The sequence below is a fragment of the Eleutherodactylus coqui genome, chromosome 7 (genome assembly GCF_035609145.1).
Source record: "Eleutherodactylus coqui strain aEleCoq1 chromosome 7, aEleCoq1.hap1, whole genome shotgun sequence".
Classification (NCBI taxonomy): domain Eukaryota; kingdom Metazoa; phylum Chordata; class Amphibia; order Anura; family Eleutherodactylidae; genus Eleutherodactylus; species Eleutherodactylus coqui.
In genome coordinates, this window is record NC_089843.1 from 34290050 (window position 1) to 34312352 (window position 22303).

Consider the following 22303-nt stretch of genomic DNA (forward strand, 5'->3'; position numbering starts at 1 on the left):
CACCCTGAGAACCTCACCAGGCCATGAAACGCTAGACCTGATAAAGAACCATAGAGGACACGATGCTGGCAGAAGGGATGTCCGCATACTTACCATTGATATATAACGCCAAGGGGGCAGTCGTCAGCAACACCACTAGAGGCTGCCCAGAAAAGAGTGCATATATCACACCCCCAATGCACTGACCAACAATAGTCTTCTGCACGTCTGCAACGAGAGGGGGAAGTAGTGTTGAGTTTACGTAAGATGCAACAAGGCACTGATGCAAAAAATACATATATCCAAAATAGGAAACCCAAGAAAAACCAAAATCATTTCTCAGTGAGAGATCACAGAAGCAAGAAATGTGTCCTCCGGTACCCGCAGGGGGGAGGATTCTGCCCAACGCATGCTGATGGTACATAGAACCTGGACTCGCTGAATCCTGAACTGGGGGTAAGGTATGCCACAATTTGGAGGATGGTGGATGGGGGAGGTGTCATAAAAAACAAGTCTGAGACTTTGTACAAAATGAGCGACATTGTGGAAAACGGAAGTGCTGCCCATCTCATGTCGGTGACTACAGGGGACTTACAAAAGAGGCGGTGTACTGGACCTGTGAACAAGACAGCCAGTGGGTGGTTGTAGTGGTGACGCGCCAGCCATACTGGCATCACCATGGTGGTCTGAGAAGGACTGACTTACTTACTTGGGTTGTCCTACTACATACGTGACTAAGAACGAGGAGGTCAATGAGGAGGTTGTGAGGAGGTTGTGAGGAGGTTGTGAGGAGGTTGTGAGGAGGTTGTGAGGAGGTTGTGAGGAGGTTGTGAGGAGGTTGTGAGGAGGTTGTGAAGAGGTTGTGAAGAGGTTGTGAAGAGGTTGTGAAGAGGTTGTGAAGAGGTTGTGAAGAGGTTGTGAAGAGGTTGTGAAGAGGTTGTGAAGAGGTTGTGAAGAGGTTGTGAAGAGGTTGTGAAGAGGTTGTGAAGAGGTTGTGAAGAGGTTGTGAAGAGGTTGTGAAGAGGTTGTGAAGAGGTTGTGAAGAGGTTGTGAAGAGGTTGTGAAGAGGTTGTGAAGAGGTTGTGAAGAGGTTGTGAAGAGGTTGTGAAGAGGTTGTGAAGAGGTTGTGAGGAGGTTGTGAGGAGGTTGTGAGGAGGTTGTGAGGAGGTTGTGAGGAGGTTGTGAGGAGGTTGTGAGGAGGTGGCCCCATCTCTGGTGGCAACATACAATCTAGCTGCAAACTCAACAGTCAAATGGGACTAAACTTTAAGCAGACTTCCTCCACCACCACTAGGGGCAGTGCTCCATAGTGTATAAGACGGCTACTGACCACCACTAGGGGCAGTGCTCCATAGTGTATAAGACGGCTACTGACCACCACTAGGGGCAGTGCTCCATAGTGTATAAGACGGCTACTGATCACCACCATCACTAGGGGCAGTGCTCCATAGTGTATAAGGCTGCTACTGACCACCACTAGGGGCAGTGCTCCATAGTGTATAAGGCTGCTACTGACCACCACTAGGGGCAGTGCTCCATAGTGTATAAGGCTACTACTGACCACCACCATCACTAGGGGCAGTGCTCCATAGTGTATAAAGCTACTACTGACCACCACCATCACTAGGGGCAGTGATCCATAGTGTATAAGGCTACTACTGACCACCACTAGGGGCAGTGCTCCATAGTGTATAAGGCTACTACTGACCACCACTAGGGGCAGTGCTCCATAGTGTATAAGGCTGTTACTGACCACCACTAGGGGCAGTGCTCCATAGTGTATAAGGCTGTTACTGACCACTACTAGGGGCAGTGTTCCATAGTGTATAAGGCTGTTACTGACCACCACTAGGGGCAGTGCTCCATAGTGTATAAGGCTACTACTGACCACCACTAGGGGCAGTGCTCCATAGTGTATAAGGCTGTTACTGACCACCACTAGGGGCAGTGCTCCATAGTGTATAAGGCTGTTACTGACCACTACTAGGGGCAGTGTTCCATAGTGTATAAGGCTGTTACTGACCACCACTAGGGGCAGTGCTCCATAGTGTATAAGGCTGCTACTGACCACCACTAGGGGCAGTGCTCCATAGTGCATAAGGCTACTACTGACCACCACTAGGGGCAGTGCTCCATAGTGTATAAGGCTACTACTGACCACCACCATCACTAGGGGCAGTGCTCCATAGTGTATAAGGCTACTACTGACCACCACTAGGGGCAGTGCTCCATAGTGTATAAGGCTACTACTGACCAGCACTAGGGGCAGTGCTCCACAGTGTATAAGGCTGCTACTGACCACCACTAGGGGCAGTGCTCCATAGTGTATAAGGCTTTTACTGACCACTACTAGGGGCAGTGCTCCATAGTGTATAAGGCTGTTACTGACCACTACTAGGGGCAGTGCTCCATAGTGTATAAGGCTGCTACTGACCAGCACTAGGGGCAGTGCTCCATAGTGTATAAGGCTGTTACTGACCACCACTAGGGGCAGTGCTCCATAGTGTATAAGGCTGCTACTGACCACCACTAGGGGCAGTGCTCCATAGTGTATAAGGCTGCTACTGACCACTACTAGGGGCAGTGTTCCATAGTGTTTAGGGCTGTTACTGTCCACCACTAGGGGTAGTGCTCCATAGTGTATAAGGCTGCTACTGACCACCACTAGGAGCAGTGCTCCATAGTGTATAAGGCTGCTACTGACCACCACTAGGGGCAGTGCTCCATAGTGTATAAGGCTACTACTGACCCCCACCATCACTAGGGGCAGTGCTCCATAGTGTATAAGGCTGCTACTGACCACCACTAGGGGCAGTGCTCCATAGTGTATAAGGCTGCTACTGACCACCACTAGGGGCAGTGCTCCATAGTGTATAAGGCTGCTACTGACCACCACTAGGGGTAGTGCTCCATAGTGTATAAGGCTACTACTGACCACCACCATCACTAGGGACAGTGCTCCATAGTGTATAAGGCTACTACTGACCACCACCATCACTAGGGACAGTGCTCCATAGTGTATAAGGCTACTACTGACCACCACCATCACTAGGGGCAGTGCTCCATAGTGTATAAGGCTACTACTGACCACCACCATCACTAGGGGCAGTGCTCCATAGTGTATAAGGCTACTACTGACCATCACTAGGGGCAGTGCTCCATAGTGTATAAGGCTACTACTGACCACCACTAGGGGCAGTGCTCCATAGTGTATAAGGCTGTTACTGACCACCACTAGGGGCAGTGCTCCATAGTGTATAAGGCTGTTACTGACCACCACTAGGGGCAGTGCGCCATAGTGTATAAGGCTGTTACTGACCACTACTAGGGGCAGTGCTCCATAGTGTATAAGGCTGCTACTGACCACCACTAGGGGCAGTGCTCCATAGTGTATAAGGCTACTACTGACCAGCACTAGGGGCAGTGCTCCACAGTGTATAAGGCTGCTACTGACCACCACTAGGGGCAGTGCTCCATAGTGTATAAGGCTGTTACTGACCACTACTAGGGGCAGTGCTCCATAGTGTATAAGGCTGCTACTGACCAGCACTAGGGGCAGTGCTCCATAGTGTATAAGGCTGCTACTGACCACCACTAGGGGCAGTGCTCCATAGTGTATAAGGCTGCTACTGACCACTACTAGGGGCAGTGTTCCATAGTGTTTAGGGCTGTTACTGTCCACCACTAGGGGTAGTGCTCCATAGTGTATAAGGCTGCTACTGACCACCACTAGGAGCAGTGCTCCATAGTGTATAAGGCTGCTACTGACCACCACTAGGGGCAGTGCTCCATAGTGTATAAGGCTGCTACTGACCACCACTAGGGGCAGTGCTCCATAGTGTATAAGGCTACTACTGACCAGCACTAGGGGCAGTGCTCCACAGTGTATAAGGCTGCTACTGACCACCACTAGGGGCAGTGCTCCATAGTGTATAAGGCTGTTACTGACCACTACTAGGGGCAGTGCTCCATAGTGTATAAGGCTGTTACTGACCACTACTAGGGGCAGTGCTCCATAGTGTATAAGGCTGCTACTGACCAGCACTAGGGGCAGTGCTCCATAGTGTATAAGGCTGTTACTGACCACCACTAGGGGCAGTGCTCCATAGTGTATAAGGCTGCTACTGACCACCACTAGGGGCAGTGCTCCATAGTGTATAAGGCTGCTACTGACCACCACTAGGGGCAGTGCTCCACAGTGTATAAGGCTGCTACTGACCTCCACTAGGGGCAGTGCTCCATAGTGTATAAGGCTGCTACTGACCTCCACTAGGGGCAGTGCGCCATAGTGTATAAGGCTGCTACTGACCTCCACCACCACTAGGGGCAGTGATCCATAGTGTATAAGGCTGCTACTGACCTCCGCCACCAGTAGAAGCAGTGATCCATATAAAGCTACACATGGCTGCTACTGACCACCACTAGGGGCAGTGCGCCATAGTGTATAAGGCTGCTACTGACCTCCGCCACCAGTAGGAGCAGTGATCCATATAAAGCTACACATGGCTGCTACTGACCTCCACCAGCACTAGGGTCAGGGATCCATATACAGCAGTACATGGCTGCTACTGACCCACCACCCCTAGGGGCAGTGATACATGTCGTATAAGGCTGCTATACTGACCTCCACCACCACTAGGGGCAGTGATCCATACTGTACAAGGCTGCTACCGACCTCCGCCACCAGCAGAGGCAGTGATCCATATACAGCTACATATGGTTGCTACTGACCTCCACCAGCACTAGGGTCAAGGATCCATATACTATACAGCTGTACATGGCTGCTACTGACCCACTACCACTAGGGGCAGTGATACATGTTGTATAAGGCTGCTATACTGACCTCCACCACCACTAGGGGCAGTGATCCATACTGTATAAGGCTGCTACTGCCCTCCACCATCACTAGGAGCAGTGATCCATACTGTATAAGGCTGCTACTGCCCTCCACTATCACAAGGAGCAGTGATCCATACTGTATAAGGCTGCTACTGACCTCCACCACCACTAGGGGCAGTGATCCATACTGTATAAGGCTGCTACTGACCACCACTAGGGGCAGTGCTCCATAGTGTATAAGGCTGCTACTGACCACCACTAGGGGCAGTGCTCCATAGTGTATAAGGCTACTACTGACCAGCACTAGGGGCAGTGCTCCACAGTGTATAAGGCTGCTACTGACCACCACTAGGGGCAGTGCTCCATAGTGTATAAGGCTGTTACTGACCACTACTAGGGGCAGTGCTCCATAGTGTATAAGGCTGTTACTGACCACTACTAGGGGCAGTGCTCCATAGTGTATAAGGCTGCTACTGACCAGCACTAGGGGCAGTGCTCCATAGTGTATAAGGCTGTTACTGACCACCACTAGGGGCAGTGCTCCATAGTGTATAAGGCTGCTACTGACCACCACTAGGGGCAGTGCTCCATAGTGTATAAGGCTGCTACTGACCACCACTAGGGGCAGTGCTCCACAGTGTATAAGGCTGCTACTGACCTCCACTAGGGGCAGTGCTCCATAGTGTATAAGGCTGCTACTGACCTCCACTAGGGGCAGTGCGCCATAGTGTATAAGGCTGCTACTGACCTCCACCACCACTAGGGGCAGTGATCCATAGTGTATAAGGCTGCTACTGACCTCCGCCACCAGTAGAAGCAGTGATCCATATAAAGCTACACATGGCTGCTACTGACCACCACTAGGGGCAGTGCGCCATAGTGTATAAGGCTGCTACTGACCTCCACCACCACTAGGGGCAGTGATCCATAGTGTATAAGGCTGCTACTGACCTCCGCCACCAGTAGGAGCAGTGATCCATATAAAGCTACACATGGCTGCTACTGACCTCCACCAGCACTAGGGTCAGGGATCCATATACAGCAGTACATGGCTGCTACTGACCCACCACCCCTAGGGGCAGTGATACATGTCGTATAAGGCTGCTATACTGACCTCCACCACCACTAGGGGCAGTGATCCATACTGTACAAGGCTGCTACCGACCTCCGCCACCAGCAGAGGCAGTGATCCATATACAGCTACATATGGTTGCTACTGACCTCCACCAGCACTAGGGTCAAGGATCCATATACTATACAGCTGTACATGGCTGCTACTGACCCACTACCACTAGGGGCAGTGATACATGTTGTATAAGGCTGCTATACTGACCTCCACCACCACTAGGGGCAGTGATCCATACTGTATAAGGCTGCTACTGCCCTCCACCATCACTAGGAGCAGTGATCCATACTGTATAAGGCTGCTACTGCCCTCCACTATCACAAGGAGCAGTGATCCATACTGTATAAGGCTGCTACTGACCTCCACCACCACTAGGGGCAGTGATCCATACTGTATAAGGCTGCTACTGCCCTCCACCACCACTAGCGGCAGTGATCCATACTGTATAAGGCTGCTACTGCCCTCCACCATCACTAGGAGCAGTGATCCATACTGTATAAGGCTGCTACTGCCCTCCACCATCACTAGGAGCAGTGATCCATACTGTATAAGGCTGCTACTGACCTCCACTATCACAAGGAGCAGTGATCCATACTGTATAAGGCTGCTACCGACCTCCGCCACCAGCAGAGGCAGTGATCCATATACAGCTACATATGGCTGCTACTGACCACCACCACCACTAGGGGCAGTGATCCATACTGTATAAGGCTGCTACTGCCCTCCACCATCACTAGGAGCAGTGATCCATACTGTATAAGGCTGCTACTGACCTCCACTATCACAAGGAGCAGTGATCCATACTGTATAAGGCTGCTACCGACCTCCGCCACCAGCAGAGGCAGTGATCCATATACAGCTACATATGGCTGCTACTGACCTCCACTAGCACTAGGGCCAGGGATCCATATACTATACAGCTGTACATGGCTGCTACTGACCTTCATCACCACTAGGGGCAGTGATCAATATACAGCTGTACAATGCATCTGCTGACCTTCCCCAATGGGGGCAGTGTTGGATATGCAGCTGCATGAGGCTCCCATTGTCCCTTGCTTCCAGTAAGGGGAATACATTTGTACGCAATCTTAAGTGGTCCATTTTACATCATAATCATACGGTACATTATAGTCTAATGCTCGATGACTACTCTAACAATCTATGGTCATACCTGAAAAACGCTGAAAATTGCTTTATGTGCCAACTGAATTTCACAATGTCTTCTACTCTATTCACAGCCAAAGCTGCATCCACAATTATGCCTGTGGTTTCCAATGGGTTCTTTCAGGCTACAAAACACAGTGATGATTTTGTAGCCTGCGTTAACGAGGCCTTAAGGCCAGAAATGTGAATAAGTCACGGAGGGGGGGGGGGGGGGGGGGCGAGGACGAGGCCTTAAGGCCAGAAATGTGAATAAGTCATACAGATTTCGGCACTAAACAAGCAGCATTCGCTATAATAAGGCTGTGTGAACAAAGCGTGAAGGGTTCTAATATATTAAATGTAAGTGTGTAAAACCACAAGGGACACTGCCAGCAGGGGGCAGTCATGAGGTGCCAACAGGAAGCCAGCATGGTTCCAAATGCAGCTCTGGATGTGACTGGAGTAGAAGGCATCTTTCATTTAATTACAATGTAAATACTGTCAAGTATATAAAAGGTTAAACATAATATGCAGATTTAAAACATTACCCCACCAGATGCCCACTTGCCCCCCCTACCACGTCCCACCAAGACCAGTTACTTGTGCAATTCTTCCTTGATCAGTAAGGAACCGGGTACAACCGGCTTCCTTAAAGATGGAGGAACTAATACTATGGGGAAGAAGCAGCTGCGAAACTTACTCAACAACCTTGAGAATCGTGGCCATGTAGACACTGGCGGCTCTACAGAAGCTTGTGAAGCCCCTCCACTCGCCTGGACTCAGATCTATATTGGCTACATCAGTCCTACACCTCAAGTCGTGCCAAAGGGCAGAAGGCAAGGATGGCACTAAAGCCTGCTGGGAGGGTCAACATCACCAATGGAAGACCATCAAGTGTCACCTAACATGGGGCTGGAAAGCAATCTACATGTGTAGAAGAGGGTGGCAGTGTCTACCCGCCACTCATCTCAGCAGTAGGTAAGTAAGTAGCACCGATGCTACCCACCTGTTCAATCTCTTCCAAGTTGATAGTTGCAAAACAAATGATCTTCAAAGAAAATCTTACCAATCACCCCGCGCGTGCTTTCATCATTCAAAGAGCCAAAGGCGATTGAGGGCAGGAGGCATGCAAAGTACAAGAAAATCATAGTTGTAATGTACTTCCCGATGGCCTTGTTATTTCCGATAATACCTGTGGAGGAGAGCAGAGCGACAAAGCCTGTGATTACTGCCGGCACTGTTCTCGAGAGCGACAATTAGGTGGTATAATGGCCACGCGACGCGAGAAAGCCGGTCATTTGTTGTGGAGTCCAACGGCTGTCATTATAGAGCTCTGCCACACAAGAGTTAGATGAACAGCGATGCAGCCAGCCTGCCGGCACAAGAACAGCAGGAGGAGAGATGGGCACCTGAGAGAGAAGGGGGTGGACAGGGTCACCGGAGGTACGGGTGGAGGGAACAGGCACCTGAGAGAGAAGGGGGTGGACAGGGTCACCAGAGGTACGGGCGGAGGGAACAGGCACCCGAGAGAGAAGGGGGTGGACAGGGTCACCAGAGGTACGGGCGGAGAGAACAGGCACATGAGAGAGAGGGGGGTGGACAGGGTCACCGGAGGTACGGGCGGAGGGAACAGGCACCTGAGAGAGAAGGGGGTGGACAGGGTCACCAGAGGTATGGGCGGAGGGAACAGGCACCCGAGAGAGAGGGGGGTGGACAGGGTCACCGGAGGTACCGGCGGAGAGAACAGGCACCTGAGAGAGAAGGGGGTGGACAGAGTCACCGGAGGTACGGGCGGAGGGAACAGGCACCCGAGAGAGAAGGGGGTGGACAGGGTCACCGGAGGTACGGGCGAAGGGAACAGGCACCCGAGAGAGAGAGGGGGGGGGGGGGGGGTGGACAGGGTCACCGGAGGTACTGGCGGAGGGAACAGGCACCCGAGAGAGAGGGGGGTGGACAGGGTCACCGGAGGTACAGGCAGAGAGAACAGGCACCCGAGAGAGGGGGGTGGACAGGGTCACCGGAGGTACAGGCGAAGGGAACAGGCACCCGAGAGAGAGGGGGGTGGACAGGGTCACCAGGGGTACAGGCGGAGAGAACAGGCACCCGAGAGAGGGGGGTGGACAGGGTCACCGGAGGTACGGGCGAAGGGAACAGGCACCCGAGAGAGGGGGGGTGGGGGGTGGACAGGGTCACCGGAGGTACGGGCGGAGGGAACAAGGCACCGAGAGAGAGGGGGTGGACAGGGTCACCAGAGGTACGGGCGGAGAGAACAGGTACATGAGAGAGAGGGGGGTGGACAGGGTCACCAGAGGTATGGGTGGGGGGGAGGGTTGGGGAATAGGCACCCGAGAGAGAGGGGGTGGACAGGGTCACTGGAGGTACGGGAGGAGGTGGGGAGAATAGGGGACCCAAAGAGACAAGGAGGGGAGAGAGGCTGGCACCATAGTTATGGGTGAGGTGAGGGGGAATAGATTCCAGAGACTTGGAAGGAAAATAGGCACCAGAGACAGGATGAGAGGGAGGGGGAGAATAGTACCAGAGCGATGGGATGAGGGGGGGGGGGGAATAGTACCAGAGCAATGGGATGAGGGGGGGGGAGAAGGTGGGGAAAATAGGTATCAGAGAGACAGGATGTGAGGGTAGGGGGGGATAGCACCAGAGAGATGGGATGGGATGGTGGTGGTGGGGAAATAGACACCAGAGAGACAGGATAGGGGAGGGGGGGGACTTAGGCACCAGAGAGACGAAATGCGGTGGGGGGAAATAGGCACCAGAGATTAGATGGATAGGAGGGGGGGGGGGATAGGCAACAGAGATTGGATGGGGAGGGGGGTATATAGGCACCAGAGACACGGAATGGGGGTGGGATGAAATAGTCACCAGAGACACGGGATGTGAGGTGGATAGGGCACCAGGGAGACAGGATGGGGGTAGGGGACATAGGCACCAGAGAGACGGGATGGGGGAAAGCCCCAGAGAGGCTGTGTTTATTTGTTTGTTTGGGGGGGAGGGGGGGGGTTGGGTAGGCTCCAGAGAAACTTAGGCGAAGAGGTGATAGGCGAAACACTCAATATATATGTTAAAAAGGTAATATGCAAATACACAAAAATAAAACTACAGATTGGACATAAATAAACTAGAACTAACCACCCTGGAGACCACCTTTAGATGCAAGAGTAACCACATCCAATGACGTTTACTGCAGAGGCCTTGGACCCGACCCGGAGCGCCCCGATCGGAGGCTTCAGGTCACATCAGTATCTCCCCGACACGTGGAGATGAATGTGCTGGGCTTTGGTGAGAGCGTTATAAGGATCCTAGGAGTGGATATGAAGTGTCTGAAGAGCCGGAGGGATAAACCACAGCATCAGGCATTAGATGGATGCAGGTAGAAGGGGGTCGTTGTGGAGCCCATTATCGCTGTTATCCCTCTCTAGCGACAGCTTATTGACCCATTTCATACAGCACAAGCCGTACAAAAGAGCAAACCGGCTTATAGCAATAACTAGGTCAGATCATTACTGCCGGGGGAGAAGCTGAAGAGTCTTCATTAAGTCTACCTACAGGTCTTACATTAATAAGCAGCAGCAGAGAAAGGTGTTTTTGGAAGGGGGTATAATTAAAAAAAAAACAACTGTGTTATTGCTCTCTGCCCACCTAAGGGGGTCCTGCTACCAGGGTGGCCAACCCTCACTAAGACTCCGGACCTCCTCTATACACAAAGTCACTGTCCTCTCCTGGGTCTTCCCAGGTTACGGCCCCCCTCAGTGCTTCGGCACGGCTGTAGACCCCACGCTGATGAGTCAATGAAGTAGTCTATGCAAAACAATGTAAGAGAGTTCTAAACAAAATTATTAACCTCTTACCGTCTGTGAAGTCCAGAGGATAGACTGGCAACCTACGGGCAATATCATCGAAAATTCCCTTTCCCACATTGAGGAATTCTTGTAGCTGTAGAGAAGGAAGAAATAGTAAGAGGGCGTTCACCGCGATGAGCCCGCGTTCACACATCACTAATGAGACTCCATCAGACTCATGGCGGTGGTGGTAAACGTTACATAGTACCAGGTGATGGCCGCTATCCATGGTCCTGGACTGCGGAGGAGACAGAGGGCTCGACAACTCTGCAAATCCCACTAAATATGTGGTGACAGAGGGGAATCAAGTCTATTGGTCAGAATATAAGGATTTAAAGGGGTTGTCCACCACCCGGGACACCTGCTAGGAGGCTGCACTGCTGCTCTAGCCTATAGTGGCGGAACAATCAGCCGAGTACACGTTGCAGTGGCCACTATGGTAAGCCTATGTAAACCTTTACACGCCGTGGTCAGTGTGACCGAGGCATGTAAAAGGTAGACAGAGGGAGGGGGCTCCCTCCATCACCCATCGGACCCCTGAGATGTGATCGCAGACTCCCAATTGGTTGACTTGGCACCCGGAAGCTTGACTATAGCCTCCGGGTCTGCCAGCAATGGTGACCTATGAGATTCAGTCTCTGGCTGACCTCATAGGCTTTCCAATACACTAGGATACTGAATGATAAAACATGGTGATAGTCAAGTCCCCTAGTGGGACAAAAGAAAAAAAATATATAAAAATTAAAATATGTCAAAACGCACCTTTCCCTCTTTACTATGTAAAAAAGAAACAAAATATGGCATCACTGCATTTGTAATGAATCAGAGAAAAAAGTTGGTACATTGTTAAACCTGCACAGTGCAGGCCATGGAAAAACTAAATCACGGCAATTTTTTTTTTTAACCCTTTCTAATCCAATTTGTATCCTGGTTTTCCTAGGGGGCTTACTCTTTTTCTGCCGTTATACAATGGCGCTATCTGCTGGCTAAAGCCAGTACTGCATGAGGTGACACATGGGATAGGCTCCGACAGCAGAGAGGCTGGCAATATACAGTAAGAGAACCCTGACGGGCGTCTTCCGACATCAGAGCTGTACAGCCTTAAATCATAATGTCTTCAGAGGTCAGACAGTGGACTGGAAAGGGTTAAACTGTGAAAAAGTTGCAAAAAGCAACCTATATGAATTTGGCAGTGACATTAATTCTGCGACCTGTATGATGTATGTAATATAATATATGCTGCATGGTGAACACTATTACAGATAAAACATGCCACAATTGCAGATTTTACTAATCTTGCCTCTAGAAAAAAATGTAATAAAAAGAAATGAAAAATGTTAAAATGTTCCCAAAAATTAGGTAACTCAAGACTAAAGTAAATTCCGCAAAAAAAACAAGCCCCCATAGAGATCCATCGGTGCAAAAATATGAATGTTAAGGCTCTCGGATGGCAGCAACACAAAAGCAAATCTAAAAAAAAGAAAAAGAAGTTTTTTGTGTACAAAAAAAGCCAAACATAAAATGCGAAAGAGGAAAACTATTAAATTCTTCTCTCTGAAACCCACATTATTTATTTTGCACACCGAACGCCATAAAAATTAATACAAAAAACAAATGCCAGGCTTCGTCACTAAGGGGTTAATGCCTTTAGACCTGATGGTTGACATGGAGAAGAAACTTTTTTGCTGACAGTTTGCTGCAATGTATCCAATGTCTGCAATACGGTGTACTCTGTTCAGAAGGGCTTGTTACAATGTGCCGTCAGTCAGCTCATAATCTCATCCCGATACACTCTAAAGGCCCGTTTACACACAAAGATAATCGTTCAAAAGATGCAGAGCAATCAGCAGCTTATCCCCTTCATTTGCATTTAAATGAGCCTCTGGGACTTGTATGCAGGGAACAGCATGCGGTCTGTTCTCTGCATACAGCTCCTTTGTTCTGCCTTGGGACTGCAAGCTGAATACAATGTAATCAGTGCACCCATTGAGAATACAGCACCTTGGACAGCAAACACAGCATGCGGTCCGTGTTATCTTCTCTTCAGCTGAAAGACAGATTTTATCCTCCTTCTGCCGAAGGGTGAAAGATGTAAGCATGTACACACCATTATCACTCAAACAATGACCAATAATCATTGCGTGTAAATGGGCCTTAACAAACCCTCAGCTGCGAGGAATATCAGCCTCAACAAGAACACTTCCATCCACTGACATCAATGGAACACATTGACAATTCAGAATCAAAACCAGGTATATCAGAAAACTGGCAAATGGGCCGTAAGGCCATTATAAAGCCACCACTAACGCACCAGCTTGGAAGCTCCGCTATCCAGGATCCTCTAGACTCCGCAGCTACACAATGGGTTTCTGCCACGGCTGCGCACATTTATACCCACAGATGTGGATTTCACCTTTATCAATGCGGACTTGGCACGGAATCTGTGCCAAGATCTGTGACCCCCTCCCCATCCCGTGTGGAAATACATGTAGTGTGGACTACGGCGTAGCATCCCAGGGAAAGTAACGCAGCGCGGGTTTGCTGTGAGTTTGATGCACAACCTACGTAACTCTATATAAAACGCAGAGCCTGGCCGACAGAAGAACACAGTTAGGGCTCTTCAAAGGGGAGGACAAAAATAACAAAATGAGAGTACAGCTAAGCCAATATTATCTCAGACACAACTCAGCGGTCCTGATAGAAGACACTGACCTACCGCCACCACAAAGGCCTGGTGGGCTGAAGGACCTGCAGTGATGTCACTGCTGTGGGAGGAGCCATTGTGCAGTTTGGTAGAAAGTACCGTATACTGGATAAACTGACAGCAGCTACTACCAGAACCTGTGATGACGTCACCATCATGGGATCACCTGCGTCTGTGGCGTCAGGAATCACATGACCAGGGGTGATCACTGTATCCAGGAGTCTAGTGATGTGCAGTATGGCAGAGCAGTGTGTGTTTTGTGCTGCGTGTGTGATGTGTGGGGTCAGGATGGGTGTAAATGGATATACAATGTAGCAGAGCTGTGTGCAAGGTGTTGGGTCAGCATGTATGTAGTAGAGCTGTGTGTGTAATGTGCTGTGTGCGTAACGTGTGGGAATCAAGATGGATGTAGTAGAGCCGCGTGCGTGATGTGTAGGACTCATAATGAATGTAAAATGTAGCATAGCTGTCTGTGTACTGTGTGGGAATCAAGATCGATGAGCAACAACTCAGTGAGGAATGTAGCAGACCTGTGTCTGTGATATGTGGGGATCATAACGCATGAGCCATGTAGCAGAGCTGTGTTGCGCATTGTACCACCAGTAACAATAGTACTATAATTTCGTAAATACTAATCTAAAATTTAAGCAGCAAGAAGGAACGTGTAAGTACACAAGCATCACACAAATGACTGACAATCCAAGTCTGAATGCCATCCGTCAGCTGCCAGGAGTAACTGGAGAGAATAGCGGCTCCAGAGGGTTATGCAAACGATACCACCAAAAGCAAAGGCGACAGCCTTATAGATGAAGGGTTCAGAGAGAGCAAGCAGCTAGGAGGTGCAGCAGCAAGCATGGAGAGAAGCGGAATGAAGCAGAAGACGCCAAACATGAACATAAGGGAGTGCAGCATATAGAGTCTGTCCACAGCTAGTGCCGGGGGCCGCCTGGTGCTTGTAGCAGAGAGGGAGAAAGAGCAAGTCCTAGAATGGTCCCAATTCTTATCTATTGAGAGCAGCATTACAGTAGTTATATTGTTATATTCTTGTACATAGGGGGCAGTATTATAGTAGTTATATTCTTGTACATAGGGGGCAGTATTATAGTAGTTATATTCTTGTACATAGGGGGCAGTATTATAGTAGTTATATTCTTGTACATAGGGGGCAGTATTATAGTAGTTATATTCTTGTACATAGGGACCAGTATTATAGTAGTTATATTCTTGTACATAGGGGGCAGTATTATAGTAGTTATATTCTTGTACATAGGGGGCAGTATTATAGTAGTTATATTCTTGTACATAGGGGGCAGTATTATAGTAGTTATATTCTTGTACATAGGGACCAGTATTATAGTAGTTATATTCTTGTACATAGGGGGCAGTATTATAGTAGTTATATTCTTGTACATAGGGGGCAGTATTATAGTAGTTATATTCTTGTACATAGGGGGCAGTATTATAGTAGTTATATTCTTGTACATAGGGGGCAGTATTATAGTAGTTATATTCTTGTACATAGGATGCAGTATTATAGTAGTTATAGTCTTATACATAGGGGCAGTATTATAGTAGTTATATTCTTGTACATAGGGGACAGTATTATAGTAGTTATATTCTTGTACATAGGGGGCAGTATTATAGTAGTTATATTCTTGTACATAGAGGGCAGTATTATAGTAGTTATATTCTTGTACATAGGGACAGTATTATAGTAGTTATATTCTTGTACATAGGATGCAGTATTATAGTAGTTATAGTCTTATACATAGGGGGCAGTATTATAGTAGTTATATTCTTGTACATAGGAGCAGTATTATAGTAGTTATATTCTTGTACATAGGGGCCAGTATTATAGTAGTTATATTCTTGTACATAGGGGCCAGTATTATAGTAGTTATATTCTTGTACACAGGGGGCAGTATTATAGTAGTTATATTCTTGTACATAGGGGAGCAGTATTATAGTAGTTATATTCTTGTACATAGATGGCAGTATTATAGTAGTTATATTCTTGTACATAGGAGGCAGTATTATAGTAGTTATATTCTTGTACATAGGAGGCAGTATTATAGTAGTTATATTCTTGTATATAGGTGCAGTATTATAGTAGTTATATTCTTGTACATAGGAGGCAGTATTATAGTAGTTATATTCTTGTACATAGGGGGCAGTATTATAGTAGTTATATTCTTGTACATAGGGAGCAGTATTATAGTAGTTATATTCTTGTACATAGGGAGCAGTATTATAGTAGTTATATTCTTGTACATAGGAGGCAGTATTATAGTAGTTATATTCTTGTACATAGGAGGCAGTATTATAGTAGTTATATTCTTGTACATAGGGGTAGTATTATAGTAGTTATATTCTTGTACATAGGAGGCAGTATTATAGTAGTTATATTCTTGTACATACGGAGCAGTATTATAGTAGTTATATTCTTGTATATAGGTGCAGTATTATAGTAGTTATATTCTTGTACATAGGGGGCAGTATTATAGTAGTTATATTCTTGTACATAGGAGGCAGTATTATAGTAGTTATATTCTTCTACATAGGAGGCAGTATAGAGTAGTTATATTCTTGTACATAGGAGGCAGTATAGAGTAATTATATTCTTGTACATAGGGGGCAGTATTATAGTAGTTATATTCTTGTACATAGGTGGCAGTATTATAGTAGTTATATTCTTGTACATAGGAGCAGTATTATAGTAGTTATATTCTTGTACATAGGGACAGTATTATAGTAGTTATATTCTTGTACATAGGAGCAGTATTATAGTAGTTATATTCTTGTACATAGGGAGGCAGTATTATAGTAGTTATATTCTTGTACATAGGAGGCAATATTATAGTAGTTATATTCTTGTACATAGGAGGCAGTATTATAGTAGTTATATTCTTGTACATAGGGGGCATTATTATAGTAGTTATATTCTTGTACATAGAGGGCAGTATTATAGTAGTTATATTCTTGTACATAGGAAGCAGTATTATAGTAGTTATATTCTTGTACATAGGAAGCAGTATTATAGTAGTTATATACTTGTACATAGGGGCAGTATTATAGTAGTTATATTCTTGTACATAGGAGCAGTATTATAGTAGTTATATTCTTGTACATAGGGGGCAGTATTATAGTAGTTATATTCTTGTACATAGTGGGCAGTATTATAGTAGTTATATTCTTGTGCATGGGAGCAGTATTATAGTAGTTATATTCTTGTACATAGGGGGCAGTATTATAGTAGTTATATTCTTGTACATAGGGGGCAGTATTATAGTAGTTATATTCTTGTATATAGGGGGCAGTAATATAGTAGTTATATTCTTGTACATAGGAGCAGTATTATAGTAGTTATATTCTTGTACATAGGGGGCAGTATTATAGTAGTTCTATTCTTGTACACAGTGGACAGTATTTTACTAATTATACTTTTGTACATAACTGACATTCCCTCACTAACCCTTGGTATCAATTGTTGGGACTAATGACCGCCCTTCATATGCCACCTCTGTGGTAAACTCCCAGCCAGTCCCCGGTTACTAACATGGACAGCCTGGCTCACGGCTCTGAGACACAGACCAGAAGACAGAAGAAGGAGTTGTGGCAGACCTGCCTGGAAGGCCTAGCTCTTGGAACCAGTAGCAAATCCTCCAGGAGAAGAGGCAAAGGATAGAAAGAAATAACACATGAACCAGCAATAACTGAAAAGTACAAAGACAGCAACAGGCAGCACCACTAGTATCATTAAACCTTTGCCACATTTCACAGAACGTCTGAAATAGCAGAGCAAAAGGAATATCGAGAAGACAACATAAGGATACAATAAAAACATATCTCTGGAACTAAACCAGAGCTTCTTGCCCATATTTATGCATGGTAATATGCTGTCTGCCAAGGCACGGGCAGTCAATGCCGTCTTGTGTTCCTTCCACCAGCAGTTATAAGATGCTCCGATCACTGGGCCAGACCTCAGACACTGACAGGAGGAGCTGCAGTGTAATCGGAGCCCCGGGCCGCTGGGGAGCAGGGCGGCTCATAGAAGAGTTTATTCACATCTAGCAGCATTTTCTGCTGTTGATTTTCCAATGCAGCGACATTACCGCCACATGTGACTAAACCCCAATAAGGCGGCTAGACTGCTGCCTGGTGCACTATATGGCACTTTTTTTCTTCCAGTTACTAGGCAGCTCACAGCATCTGAATTCAATGGGAGCTCCGTCTGTAGGACCAAGCCGGGCCGCTGCAATACAGACAGTGCTATCCACACTGCCGATCAACTGATCAGTGGGGGTTCCCAAGTTGTGGATCCCACCTGATCAAACACTGATGACCTATCCTGACGACGGATCATCAATAGTACAACTCCAAGACATCCCCTTTAAGGAGCTGAAGTTGGAGGCAGGCACTTACCTTTAGAGGTTTGTGGCTGTGGACTTTGTGGCCATCGTTGACTGAAGAATGCCTGTTTACTACTGTTAGGAGGTGTCGCTGGTGAACCAATGCCTCCTTAAACTCTTCCTCCGTTTTGGTTTCTAGAAGTTTCTGTCGGAACGCGATGTCCGAGAACATGGTTGCAAACGTCCTTCCAACTTCTGTTGCAGTTTTGGTACTTTTCTAAGCAGGCAAATCACATGACAGCATATTAGGGGGACACAGAGTGGCGGTAATAATTAGGGTAAGGACAGAGGACTGGATATGTACACCCTTGCACGATGACCGACATGAGAGCAGCACTTTTGTAGGAATCTGTCATTTGTCTGGACAAGAAAGCGAACCCGTGCGGCAGACAGTTCCTTGCAGGAGCGGTTTCTAAAAGTTCGAGGGGCACCAACTTGCTAACTTTTCAGCCAACTTCTGCTTCTCTACATCCACTAGCTTGTGTTTGTTCATCATTTCTGTAATATACTAGCATTAAAAATGTTTTTGCTTTAGTAGTGGAAATCATGTTTTAAGTAGCTACCACTAGGGGTCTCCCTTCCAGTTGTTAGACATTGAGCTTCTGGGGGTAATAATGATGTTTCCATAGCAACAGGGGGAGGAGCCATCTTCACAGGAGGCGCCGTATACTTAGGCTCCAAGCTGACAGATTTACGCATACTCTAATAATGATTCCCACAATTTCAGCCTCTTCTGCTGCTCCAGCACATTATAGTGGGTTCACTAACTATTTGGCCAGAATGTCTCTGAATGCATCTATTATCCTAGGAAAGCAGAGGGGCGGGCATTCGGATGCTGACTCCCGGCTGATTGGACCACAGACTGTGCAATGCAGCATGGGAAATAAGGGCAAAGAAGTACAGCACAGTAAACTCCTGGCAGAATGCTAGGCTTACTACATAAAAGTGGATTGCAAACAGTGGAGCAACATAAAAATGGGGAAGACCACTGGAAAATCCGAACTTGGGACATGAAATGGGGAGCAAATAATAAAGAGCGGGTAGGGAGGACCTGGGGTAGTTTAGAAAACTTGCTGAAAACTCAGGAACGCTTTAACTACATACATTACAAACCTGGGATATATGTACACACAATCCCCAATGGGTCACTTGATCAAATAAGCCACAGTACAGGGACATGCCCCGTCAAGGACTCACCATTTTTGGAGGAGCCAGGACGAGAATGACGAATCTCACTTCACAGGAGTTCTCTCCCCAGTTCTGCGGCCTCTCCAGTCGGCTGATGCAAACATGTCGTCTCTGAAGTGACTTTATAGTGCAACTGTGAAGAGGAGGGGGGGGAACAGGAGTACAGCAATAAGGAAGATCAATGGGGCAGATACAGAAGACACAGCAGGGAAAGGCCAGACATACTGCCCAATGCCCCCAGTATGGACCACGTAGGGGGACTCAGCAGGCCAAAGGTTGTGCACCCCAACTCTAGAGACACCCAGCAGCGACACAAGTAATTGCACAGATCCTTCTGGGTGCCCGTACCAATTACCTGTGTCATTAATGCGGATCCTCGGGGAGGAGTACATATACTGGTATATTATATACATGATTATGGTGCTGTGTGTATACAGAGGTGTCCAACTTTACTTCAGCCATCTCCCTCTAACCGATAGAAGTGGTGGCCCATGCGCACGCCGATTCAGTCACATAGGGTATATGGGGTGCATAGTTCTCCGGACCTCCAGTGTTTGGACCCTCAGCAATTAGACATTTATTCCCTTATGGATATGAGATGTCTTTAGTGGGACAACACCTTTTAAAGGGGTTGTCCACTTAGAAATGATTGATGGGCAATATATCCTTAGGATAGGGCATCAACAGCACACTGACTGGGGTAGACTGCCTGGAACCTCCACTCATCAGCTCAGCTGCTCATTGGGCCGATGCACTTGTGCATTGAGATGATTTCTGCAGGAAGCAGGCAGCTCTGTTCCAGCTACAGTGGCCAGGCTAGGTATTACAGGCAAAGTTCCTGTTCACGTAATTGGGAACAGTTTATTGGTGAGGATCCCAGGCAGCAGACCCTTGCTGATCCTATGGACACGCCATCAATAGTTCATACAACCCCTTTAAGACAATTTCTTCATGTAAAAACACAAAAGTGACGATCTGCACTTGTGGCGGGCAATAATGTGCCCAAGTAAAAAGGGCCAAGTGTAGAGGTGTATGCTGGGTGTGCCAGTACTGTACATATGGGATGAGAGTGTCTGCCATTAGATATAGGTGTGTATACTGTATATATGTACAGCATGTACCGTGTGCGGATCAGTATAGAGGTGTGTATACTGTATATATGTACAGCATGTAGTGTGTGCGGATCGGTATAGAGGGGTGTATACTGTATATATGTACAGCATGTAGTGTGTGCGGATCGGTATAGAGGTGTGTATACTGTATATATGTACAGCATGTAGTGTGTGCGGATCGGTATAGAGGTGTGTATACTGTATATATGTACAGCATGCACTGTGTGCGGATCAGTATAGAGGTGTGTATACTGTATATATGTACAGCATGTAGTGTGTGCGGATCGGTATAGAGGTGTGTATACTGTATATATGTACAGCATGCACTGTGTGCGGATCAGTATAGAGGTGTGTATACTGTACATATGTACAGCATGCACTGAGTGCGGATCGGTATAGAGGTGTGTATACTGTATATATGTACAGCATGCACTGTGTGCGGATCAGTATAGAGGTGTGTATACTGTATATATATACAGCATGTACCGTGTGCGGATCAGTATAGAGGTGTGTATACTGTATATATATACAGCATGCACTGTGTGCGGATCAGTATAGAGGTGTGTATACTGTATATATGTACAGCATGTAGTGTGTGCGGATCGGTATAGAGGTGTGTATCCTGTATATGTACAGCATGCACCATGTGCGGATCGGTATAGAGGTGTATATACTGTATACATGTACAGCATGTAGTGTGTGTGGATCGGTATAGAGGTGTGTATACTGTATATATGTACAGCATGTACTGTGTGCGGATCGGTATAGAGGTGTGTATACTGTATATATGTACAGCATGTAGTGTGTGCGGATCGGTATAGAGGTGTGTATACTGTATATATGTACAGTATGTACCGTGTGCGGACCAGTATAGAGGTGTGTATACTGTATACATGTATAGCATGTAGTGTGTGCGGATCGGTATAGAGGTGTGTATACTGTATATATGTACAGCATGTACAGTGTGCGGATCGGTATAGAGGTGTGTATACTGTATATATGTACAGCATGTACTGTGTGCGGATCGGTATAGAGGTGTGTATACTGTATATATGTACAGCATGTAGTGTGTGCGGGTCGGTATAGAGGTGTGTATACTGTATATATGTACAGCATGTAGTGTGTGCGGATCGGTATAGAGGTGTGTATACTGTATATATGTACAGCATGTACTGTGTGCGGATCGGTATAGAGGTGTGTATACTGTATACATGTACAGCATGCACTGTGTGCGGATCAGTATAGAGGTGTGTATACTGTATATATGTACAGCATGCACTGTGTGCGGATCGGTATAGAGGTGTGTATACTGTATATATGTACAGCATGTAGTGTGTGCGGATCGGTATAGAGGTGTGTATACTGTATATATGTACAGCATGTACAGTGTGCGGATCGGTATAGAGGTGTGTATACTGTATATATGTACAGCATGTACTGTGTGCGGATCGGTATAGAGGTGTGTATACTGTATATATGTACAGCATGTAGTGTGTGCGGGTCGGTATAGAGGTGTGTATACTGTATATATGTACAGCATGTAGTGTGTGCGGATCGGTATAGAGGTGTGTATACTGTATATATGTACAGCATGTACTGTGTGCGGATCGGTATAGAGGTGTGTATACTGTATATATGTACAGCATGTACTGTGTGCGGATCGGTATAGAGGTCTGTATACTGTATACATGTACAGCATGTACTGTGTGCGGATCAGTATAGAGGTGTGTATACTGTATATATGTACAGCATGTAGTGTGCGGATCGGTATAGAGGTGTGTATACTGTATATATGTACAGCATGCACTGTGTGCGGATCGGTATAGAGGTGTGTATACTGTATATATGTACAGCATGCACTGTGTGCGGATCGGTATAGAGGTGTGTATACTGTATATATGTACAGCATGCACTGTGTGCGGATCGGTATAGAGGTGTGTATACTG

At 47.0% G+C, this 22303-nt stretch overlaps 1 protein-coding gene across 2 annotated transcripts in view; it reads right to left on the minus strand.

The window, feature by feature from the left end:
• SLC4A11 (solute carrier family 4 member 11) overlaps window positions 1-22303 on the minus strand; it is a 169344-nt gene that overhangs the window by 35451 nt on the left and 111590 nt on the right. For both annotated transcript variants that reach the window (XM_066572917.1, XM_066572916.1), the window contains exons 7-11: window positions 19255-19378; window positions 18071-18274; window positions 10954-11038; window positions 8154-8279; window positions 94-207 (exon numbers count right to left, since the gene is read on the minus strand). In XM_066572917.1, coding sequence (XP_066429014.1) covers window positions 94-207; window positions 8154-8279; window positions 10954-11038; window positions 18071-18274; window positions 19255-19378 — 653 coding nt within the window. The remainder of the gene's footprint in view (window positions 1-93; window positions 208-8153; window positions 8280-10953; window positions 11039-18070; window positions 18275-19254; window positions 19379-22303) is intronic.